Consider the following 10,136-nt stretch of genomic DNA (forward strand, 5'->3'; position numbering starts at 1 on the left):
TCTCAGTCCAGGCGCCTCTCAGAGCAAAAGGAAGAGCCTGTGCAGCCTGTCCCCCGCCCTCCTTTGAACCAAGGACAGTTCCAAGCATTTCAGGGCTGCTCTGCCTGTGTGGCGGGGCTGAGCCGCCCCCCGCCCTGGGCCCGTGCGTGGAGCTGGTGGCTCCCTGGAACCACATCTTCTCTCCTTCCTTTCTGGCATGTGGGGTGGATCCCCTGCCTACCCCAGACCAGGGGTCTCAGGGGCCGTTCGAGTGGAGATCTGCACGGAGGTCTCACTCTGTGGCCTCAGGCCTCCGCAGGGGCAGGAGCCTGAGACCACTCTCTGCCTCCCTCCTGGGAGCCTTTGATCTTTATCCTGGCCAGAGCCCCCTCCCTCCTCTCCCTCGGCCCCCGTCTCACAGCCCCTTGAGCCAGGCTGTTGTTGGCTCTGCCCTTGAGAGGCCATCGAGTTCCATGAGGAGCAGTTTTTTCCTACTCAGTGACCAATTCAGGAAACAGTAGTTTATAGGCCCACTTTTCGTTTTTCTATTTAAAATGAAAATAGTCTTGTTGACCCTATGGCTGGGGGGGTTGGGCAGGGAGTGGTGTAGCCCATTGCTGCTCGGACTGGCCGCCTCATGAGCGAGAAGGCCATGATGAAGAAGGGCCGGTGCTTTCTGGCCCTTCCCACGTGGGCATATTTCAGCAGAGCAGAGACAGCTTGCTCCTCTCTTCATTTTCAAAACAGATCCCAGGCCAAGGGCTTCTTCTGTCTGTGCAGTTCCTTCTTGACCTTGAGGGAAGTGGATGCGGCATTCCTGAGGGAGAGGCTGTAAGGTCCTGGGAAGGTAAGACTTGTTGATACAACAGCAGCAGCAGCAACAACAACAACAACGAACAGCAGCAGCAACAGAAGCAGCAGCCACAGCAGCCACACGGCGTGGGGCTTTTATTTTTCTCCCAGACCTGAAGCCTGGTGGCTTCTCTTCCGGTCAGCCTGGCAGGGCAAGCCCTGGGTGTTTGCATTTCTCCTTGGCCAGGGAAGTATTTTGAAATTTAAATGATAAAGCAAACAAGCCCTGTTTTCACCGAAGCTTTAGAAAACTTGCGTGAAACCTCTCCACCGGTGGTCTGGGGAGCCACGATGGGCCAACTTTCCCTTTCAAGGTAGGGAGAGAGGGACGTTGAGGACAGTCCATCCACAGGGAGTAAACGACTGCATTCATCTTGATTAAGTTCAGTGAATTAGCGAAAGGGCGATGCATGCCCACCAGACTCACCCTTTTATGTGTGTGCTTGTGGCCAATTTGTCTTTGCTCGGAATGGAAAGCTGACAAGATGGGCTATTTTTTCCTGTTCAAAATAATTACATGCCAGCTGCTGTTCCAAGTTCTGCTCCTCAACCAGTTAAAGATTTTTGGATCTTTTGCCCAGGCTGCCTATTCAGAAGGTAAGCTCGTTAGCATCAGAGCCAAGTGTAATAATAATGTTTTAGGTCAGGGACGACAAAGGACTCTGTGATGAGAAAAAAAAATAATTATTGCATAAGGCATATAATGAAACCTTGTAAATATATATATAGGAGATGAGGTGGTTTCAGCAAAAAAAAAAAAAAATTATGTTACAACTGCAGAATTCAGCTTCCTTCCACCTTGAAGTTTCTTCTTAGAAGCCATTGGTGGCCTCTGACTCTCCTGCTGGTATCCAGAGCTTCCCAGAAACCCTTCGTGACAAGAGCTGCCAGAGGCCTTATTTAAGCAAATAGGACTTTCAGGTGTTGCTTTTCAGGCCTCTTACTTGTATATTTATTTATTATTTTTTGCATTTGTTCTATAAAAAGAGGGTGACGGCGCAGGCCCGTGTAAATAACCTATTTTCCGGAGTCCAGCCGGGTTTGGATCTCAGCTCTGCCACTTGCTTGCTAGCTGTGTGAACTTGAGCAAAGAGTCATCTGTTTCCCATCTGTACAGTGGGGACAAGAATTCTGCCTTTGACGGGTTGGGGCACGGATGGGAGAGAATATTTATGAGACGCCGTATTAGTTTCTTAAGGCTGCCGGACCAAATCGTTACACAGTGGGCGGTTTACAGCAATACATGTTCATTCTCTCACCGTTCTGGAGGCCAGAAGTCCAAAATCAAGATGTCAGCACGGCCGTGTTCTCTCCAAAGGCCCTGGGGTAGAAATCTGTCCTTGCCTCTTCGAGCTTCTGGTGGCTGCTGGCTCCTGGCGTTCCTTGGCTTATAGTTGCGTCATACCAAGTCCTGCTTCCATCATTACTCTGTGTACTCCTTGTGTGTCTCGGTGTCCTCGCTTCTCCTCATAAGGACACCAGTCACTGGATTTAGGGCCTACCCTAATCCAGTATGACCTTATCCTAACAAATTACTCTGCAAAGACCCTATTTTCCAAGTAAGGTCACATTCTGGGGTTCTGGGGACACGTGGATTTTGGGGAGGGGGACATTCAACCTAGTAGCATATTATGGCAGGGGACATCCTAGCAGATGACAGCATTTGTATGTTTATGATTGTCATTTATCGGAGGTATGGATAGATATTTCTCAAATAAGATGGGAATGAGCCTGCATTTGAAGAAAAGAAGCAGGGCCCGATGGCAGAAGCCGGGTGGGGCGGTGCCGTGGATTGGTGGATGGAGAGCAGGCAGGACAGCATCAAGCGCCAGGCAGTGAGGAGGGGTGGAGCATGGGGCTGGGGAGGCCATGTCGCTTTATTACAGGGGAGAATGCTGTTGGCCTGGTCAGGGTGGTGGCCAAGCAAGTGGAGAGAAGAGGGTGCATTCTAGATTCTGTGATTCTTTGTTTGTCCTTTTGGGGCCACTTTGGGCCCTGGTCTCTGCTGTGTCCCCATAGATGATGAGTGACGCTTAGGTTGAGAGGAAGGAGGAGAAAACAGAATGCTTCGGAGTCTGTGAGGCAAGTCTAACCCCAAGGCCTATGAAGTGAATTGTTTTTTTATGGCCTCTGCACACAAGTCCTGGCTCTGTCATCTGCCGGTCGCATGTAATCCCCTGGGCCCTGCCGAGCCCAAGGGAATCAATGGGCTGGTGCCACAAGGGTTGTCGAAAGATTAGTTAGATTCCACAGGTCAGTTTTGGTCAATAGCAGGCATTCCGTAATCCTTTCCGCCTCAGGACAGTCCTGCCCCAGGATGGCCTACATTCTTTTCCTGAAGCTGGAATGCAGCTGCAGTGACAGTGGCTTCAGGGGAGTGAGTGCCCCCGCCCCCCTCCAGCCCTCTGCTCCAGCCCTCTGGCAAGCAATGCCATTTCCCTTCTATTTGCTCAGACTTGTCCCCTCTCATCTTCCGGAACCTGGCCAGAGCCAGCCTCAGCCAGGGCAAGTGGACATCAACCCCATGGACAGATTTTTTTCTAGAAACTGCCTCGTGGATTTCAGCATCTTGGCTGCAGGGCTTTGGGTCCATCTGGCTGGAGAGATATAAAGACAGTCCAGGGGAATATTATGTTATTTAATATTATCAATAATCTGATCTACTGCTTCTCAAACTTCAGTGGATGTCAGAAACACCTAGAGGGCTTGTTCAAACCCCGATTGCTGACCCGGCATCCAGAGGTTTAGGGCAAGGCATGAGAATCGGATCTCTAACAAGCTCACAGGTGACACCAAAATCAAGGACCTGTGTCTCATTTTGAGTACCAGAGTCTAGTCCATTCTCCCTCCAAAGTCTCCTCTCTGCCTCCAGTCTTTCGCTGCCCATGTGTAGCATCTGCCTAACTGGTCTGTCTGCTTCCTCCAAGGCCCCCTTATGACCCGTTCTATGTACATGAACCAGTGGAGCCCTGGAACGGCCCTTACTTCAATCCTTCCCAGGCTTCTCATTGCAACTCCCTGCTCGGATGAAATCCCGAGCAGCCTGACCCTGCCTGTCTCCCAGCCTCAACTAGTTGCCCTCCCACCCAGCCCCCCGGTCTTGAGTTAGTCCCCGATGCCCTATTCCACATGTCACAGGACCTTTGCACTTGGTCCTTCCTCCTGGGACACTCCTCCCCCAGCTTCTTGAAAGGCTCGTCCTTCCTCACCCCAACTTTAGTCACCTCCTTAGATCACCGCATCTAACGGGCCCCTTCCCCAATCTCTATGATTCTGAATCACCGGATGCTATTGATTTCGACTGTGGCATTGATCACTGTGTGTAAAAAAATATTAACTTGTTTTTCTTCTTGTTTTTGGACGAGAGGGTGGAAGCTGGGACTTTGTCTTTCTTGTTCTCTGTGTTATCGGACGGATAGTGGGGGTTAATAAGTATTCTTGAATGAATGAAAAATGAATGAATACTGAAATGCAGACTGTAGAGGGTCAGGTCAAGGCTGAACCTACACAGTTCAAACTTTTGAGTGATTGCAGTTGACATTTTATCGTTTTAACACATATTTTTTTTTTGAATACTGGAAATTGAGTGGAAATTAGAAACTTCATCATGGTTGTGAACCATTGCTCTTGGAAAATGGACTTTTGAAAAATTCTCTTGATTTATTGTTTTTAGGAGGCCATGGGTAAGATTAGTGTAAATTATTCCTGTATAATTTCCTGGGTTATCCATTGCAAATAGTTGTTGTTTGAAGGTTTGTCATTTGGAGGACTGTGGAAGAATTAAAGCATGGGACTCAGCTCAAACTATTCGAGGTCAGGAGGAGGTCGAAGAGGGTAAAGAGGAATCAAATAAATGGTGATGGAAGGAAACTAAACTTTGGGTGGTGAGCACGCACTGCAGTATACAGGTGATGTGCTATAGAACTGTATACTTGAAACTTATAATCTTATTTACCAATGTCACCCCAATGAATTTAATAAAAAATTTGACCATTTGGGGTTAAAAAGACCTGACTCTGATAGTAGTCATAGTAATAGCTTCTATTTATTGAATGTTTACTAGTGGCAGGCACTAGCCTAAGTGCTTTCCATCAATTACTTCATTTCATCCTCATAACAGTCATATGTTCTAAGTACTCATCACCATCCCTATTTTAGAGAGGAAGAAGCTGAGGCACAGAGAACTGAACTAACTTGGCCCAAGATCACCCAGCTAATAAAAGGCAGAGCTGGGACTCGAACCCGAGTAATGAGGCTCCACAGGCTGGGAGCTTGAATGTTCGGTTAATACACCCAGGATGCGCCTGGCTTTTCTTGTGGGTCTCATGAACAGACAGACTCTGAGAGTCAAGTGCAAAGAAGGATTTGGTCATTTATTCAAGGAACATTCCTGAATGTCTTCAAGCTTTGTCAGACACTGTGCTAGGTGAGGGGGTGAAAGAGAAATAAGAAGGGATCCCTGTCCTAGGCTACTCCCCTTCCTGTGGATGGGGATACGTCCTTCCCTCTTGAAGCAAGCCAGGCCACGTGACATGCTCAGGCCAATGAAAGGTGAGCAGAGATGTGTCACTTCCTGGCGGAAGCTTTAAGCGCTCCGTGTGTGGGCATAGCTTTTCCTCAGCTACACGGCAGGTGGAGGGTTCCAGACCCACAGGTGCTCCATCAGGATGAGGAGGACCCTGCAGAGCAGAGCCCCCAGTGGACCCATGATGGATGGACTTGCAGCACGAGTGAGAATTAAAGCTGGAGCAAGGTGCTCCATGGATGTTTTTATAGGAGGACCTTAACTGGGACAAACGTTTAACATCCCGAAGTGATGGCATTTATTTAAAACTACACAGGCATGTAGGCATGATGCTCTCACCTTCTCATAATACCAGGATACCTTGTCATAACATCCTCTGTGTACACAGTGGGGCGACACCTCCCAGTAGAGAAAAGTCATCTTTTCTTTAAAGAGCAAGTTTCTCACGAAGTATATGTCCAAAAGGATACAGAAATAGGTCCTTAGGAGTGACTAAATATATTCAACGTTTTTCTAGCTTAGAGCTTGATTCCCCCTCCATCCCACATATGCATGCTATTAAAAATAATGCATCGGAAACTCACCCCAGCATTTACTCTTCAGACACGTAATGATAGCGTCCATGTTTTTCTTTTGTGTGTTTTTGCTTTGTGCCAGGCTTTTTTACAAGCAGAGTTTCTTCACGGTAGCCCTGGACAAAGTACAGACAAGTCTCCCCGTTTTACAGATGAGGAAACCGAGGCCTCAGGGATGTCAAGTCCTTTGTTCAAGGTCATGTAGCCGGTGAGTGGCTAAGCAGGGATATGAAGTCATCCTTCCTGACTTCTGTCAACCCTGTTGTCTCCGGTCATCACTAGCAGCCAGCACGGGGCACAGAGGAACCTAAGCTCCCACTTCTAATCAGATGGCCACTCATGTTGGTTTGCAAACATCTGAAGTCAGCTGGCTAGCAGAGGATGCAGATGGCCTGAGACAGCAGTACTGTACACTCAGACACCAGGAGGGTTTTGACAGGCAGACTGAGTGTTTGCAGACAGCTTGTTGTCGATAGTGACATTCAGGCTCCAGGCTAGGTCACAGGCACTCAGGGCAGGATTGGCCTGAACAGGCCAGAATTGGAAGGTGCTCTTCTGAATGGGGGCTGGCACGTCGCTGTGTCGGCCACCATATGTTCCCAGCATATGGAGGAGAACGTGGGATGCAGTGGGCACCCAGTAAATACCTGTTGACCTTTCGAAGGCCATAGCTAATGAGTTGTCTTATTAATGTCTGCTGACCAATTCATTCACAAGGATTGACCACTCCTCTGGCCCCGCTGTAGGTGCCGCGAAAGCAGAGCGAGTGAAACAAAGTTTGTGCTCTGATGGAGCTTGTATCTACGGTGGGAGGGACTTAGAGTGTGTTAGCGAGCCATCTGTACTGTGGGGAAAAGCGAGGCAGAGCGGGGAGTCAGAGACACTAGTGAAGTTGGGGAACGGACCCGGCAGTAGCAAACACCCAGGTCAGTCAGGAAGGTGTTGGACAGGTCAGAGTCCTGTGGTCTCAGCAGAGGAGGGTAGAATGAAGGGGCCATGGACAGAGGGCGGGGAGGGTTAAGGAACCAGCATGGTGGAGCATGCCGGCCCCTCCCTGCGACGGGGCGTGGAGGCAGGGCCACCTGGAGGGGCTATAGTGTGGGGGGACCCCGCTCCTGCTGTGGAGAGACCCCCGCAGTTTCTACCCTGAGCTTTTCTCCTTCTGCACTCTGACTTCCTGCTTGTGGCTTCCCGTTGGCTGAGCTCAGCCGACAGCCAGTGCATTGGGTCTCAGTGAGGATCCCATAGGTATCTACTTGCTGGGCACAGGCTCAGGTGGAGAAGGCCAGAGCCTGAACTGGAGTTGGGGGGAGGAGGCAACAAGGGAATAACCCCGCGAGTGAGGAGGCTCTGTGTCTGGGATGGGCTGAGCAGGTGACGGAGCGGCCGGCGAGATCCCAGAAGCGAGGGTCCATGTCACGTGGGCCCTTGGGCTTTCTTTGGAGGGAAGTGGAAGGCAGAGGAGGGTTTGGGCAGATGCATTTAACTGTTGGCACCACCAGCAGGATAGAGCCTCTCTCTATGGTGAGCGTGGACAGGGGCCCCAGAGCCATCCCCAGGGGAGGAAGAGGTCCTTCTACCCCAACACCCCCTGTCTGAAGCATTTGCTTACTCTACGTGCCCTGCGCCTGCCAGCCTTAAACGACAGGAAGGAGAAAGGAGGGGTGCTTCTCTGAAGAGGATATTCTGGAACTCTTGATAATCAGATCCCATTGTACAGTCATGCTCTGAGTTATAGCACTGAAATCTTTGTTCCAGTGGAAAACTTTTACAGACGGTCCCTGGCAAGCCCTGAATCCTGTTTGGATCTCAGAGGGCCTTAAAATAGTGCGTGATGCTTGGAGACAGGCCCCAAAGGGGCAAAGGTCATGTGCTTACTGCGCCGGCCGCACCTCGGTGGGACAGCCCTGGCCACAGGGACTCCCGCCACTCTACGGGCTGTGCCTGGCACTCAGAGGCTTTCCCATCTGCCCGGGTTCCCCGAGGACAGTGGCAGTGAGCTGGTCCCTCCCAGCCCAGGCACAAAATGTTGCCTGCTATGGCTTCTCAGGCCGAATGTCCCTTGGGGAGCTGGTTCTCACAGGGTGCCCAGGGGCGGGGGCAGGGGCATACTCGTGGGTCCCAGATCCATCTCCAGTGGGAGAGCAAGTGAGGAGGGAGGGCCGGGGCTCAGACAACTTCCGGTTCTGTCTGGTTCTAGTGCCGTGACCAAGTAGCCCGGAAACTCTTTGCAGGCAGGAATCGTCTTTTTTACCTTAGTGTCCCCCAGAGCTTCGTCTGGGAATGGGTGGTTTGGGGCAAAGTGCTTAATGTCCCTGAGACTCAGTCTACACCGTCATGAAATGGGGACGATATACATCGAAGATCTCTGGGGAGTGAGGCCAGGGGCTTGGCACATGGTGCACGTCCCGTGCACTCCCTTGCAACTCAGATCTCATCCACCTCACGGGCCAGGGAAGGGGAGGCAGACGCGATGGGTTCCGTTTGATGCGAGTCAGAATCGAAGGCACGAGGCTAAACACCGTCTGGGCCTGCGGTGGGATCGCGGTGGGATTCGACTCTTCACCCCAGAGCCGTGTGCTCCACAGCAGTCATTTGCCACCCCGTCACCTGACCAAAGAGATGTATGCTGTGTTTTTACTTGCAAAGGCACACGAGTGCATTTTTATATTATTTTAAAGTTATTACTATGTTATTGGTTTTTCTTTTTCTTTCGTATGTTTAAAGTTGTTTGACTTCTGTGGGAGTGGCTTATGTTTACATCCTTGGAATTTTATGCCTTTCCTGTTACCTTTTATCCATTTGGGGTTTTTAAAGAAAAAAGCTGAAAAACTGTTCTGCCCTTCCATGGGACTCTGCTGTGTTTGTCAGCACCTCGCTCCCGCGGCCGTTCTGGACTCTTCCTGGGATGGAGTGTCACTCTCGTGGCCATTCTGGACTCTTCCTGGGGTGAAGTGTCTCTGAGGCACAGGGCACTGCTCCTGGACTCAGGGCCCCGGGGGTCACGGCCCCGTACTCCTTCCAGACAGGTCCTAGGCAGGTCTGCAGACACCAGTGCGCACATGCCCTCCCCCTTGCTTCAGAAAAGCTCTGGTTTGTCCCCAGCTTTTTAATCATTCTTAGGACACTGGCATCTTGACCCATCCAGCTCGATCACCAGCAAGTCACGGACCCCTCTGTCCTTCCCTGGGTTATTAAAGGGGAGTTGGACAAGGTGGCCTCCAGGGGTCTGTGCTGTTCTAGCAAGTATCATAGGGCCAGAGGGCCAGGTCAGAATCCTCTTTCTGGAACCTTCTGTTGTCTGCCCAAGTAAGTCCTCAAGTGAGAGCCCCAGCTTCCTGATCTGCAAATGAGACAGGTGGGAGAAACCCTGCCCACCCCTCAGGGTCGCTGTGAGGACGAAAACAGGTGATGCGGTTGGAAGAGTTTGTAATGGGCCAGGTGTTTACAAATCAAACAATTTATGAGTTTGATACACTTGCTTTTGTGTATGATTTTTGGAACCCTTCATCTTCTGGGCGGACTCACGGTGCTCACGCGGAACTCGCTGCAGAGTCCTTGAGAGAAGCCCCATCCTTTCCAGAGCACTGCCTCTCGGCCTGGCCGAGTCTTCTGAAGCTGCTAACTCCAGGGGGGGCGGGGGTGTTGCTATTCTTCACGGGTCCTTTGGGGAGCCTCTGGCCTCTGAATTATCAGTGCATGTCTACATTTTTAACAGGCTCCATTTGCATCGGTTAGCTGAATTTAGTGCCCCTGTGAATAGAAAGCTGCCCGGGGAAGACAGTTCTGATTGCAGCCTCCTGAGGGGTCTGAAATAATGCGTGCGATGCAGTGGGGAAGAGCCGTGACCCCCTCATCTGAGACCCTGTTCTTTGGAGCTCATGCTGCGCATACAGCTTCTGTCCCTTTCTCTCTTGCCCCAGACCCTCCAAATTCGGCTCGCCTCCTCCCATGCTTCTACAAGCCCGGTGACCCTCCTGTAAGCTGTAATCCTCTTTGGTTTTTAAAGATGCAATCGAATTTCCACCTCCCCTAGGAAGTCCTCCCCGATTTCTAGACTTGGGACAGGCAGCCAGAGCCCTTCTCATCCCCTTGCAGTAGAATATCTATCTGTCTCACCCATTAGACTGGACTTCTTGGGGATGAACCTGTGTTTATACGCTTCTCACTGCCCGGCACAGTGCCCGGAAGCCAGCAGGCACTCT

The 10,136-nt window shown here is 50.9% G+C and overlaps 1 protein-coding gene across 7 annotated transcripts in view; it reads left to right on the forward strand.

Moving 5' to 3' along the window:
* The window catches only part of LOC105292562, a 713,386-nt gene that overhangs the window by 24,396 nt on the left and 678,854 nt on the right, over positions 1-10,136 (forward strand). For 5 of the 7 annotated variants that reach the window (XR_002780527.1, XR_002780525.1, XM_023530985.1 and 2 more), the window contains one exon: positions 727-826. The exons of 1 other annotated variant lie outside the window; for it this stretch is intronic. Coding sequence is in view for 3 of the 6 variants with exons in the window: in XM_023530985.1 (XP_023386753.1) it covers positions 727-826 (100 nt within the window). In the remaining 3 variants the exon portion in view is untranslated. Of the gene's footprint in view, positions 1-726; positions 827-6,013; positions 6,140-10,136 lie in introns of all 7 variants that reach the window. One more of the 7 variants, XR_002780492.1, reaches the window with a different exon arrangement.

The sequence above is a fragment of the Pteropus vampyrus genome, unplaced genomic scaffold (assembly GCF_000151845.1).
Source record: "Pteropus vampyrus isolate Shadow unplaced genomic scaffold, Pvam_2.0 Scaffold59, whole genome shotgun sequence".
NCBI lineage: Eukaryota > Metazoa > Chordata > Mammalia > Chiroptera > Pteropodidae > Pteropus > Pteropus vampyrus.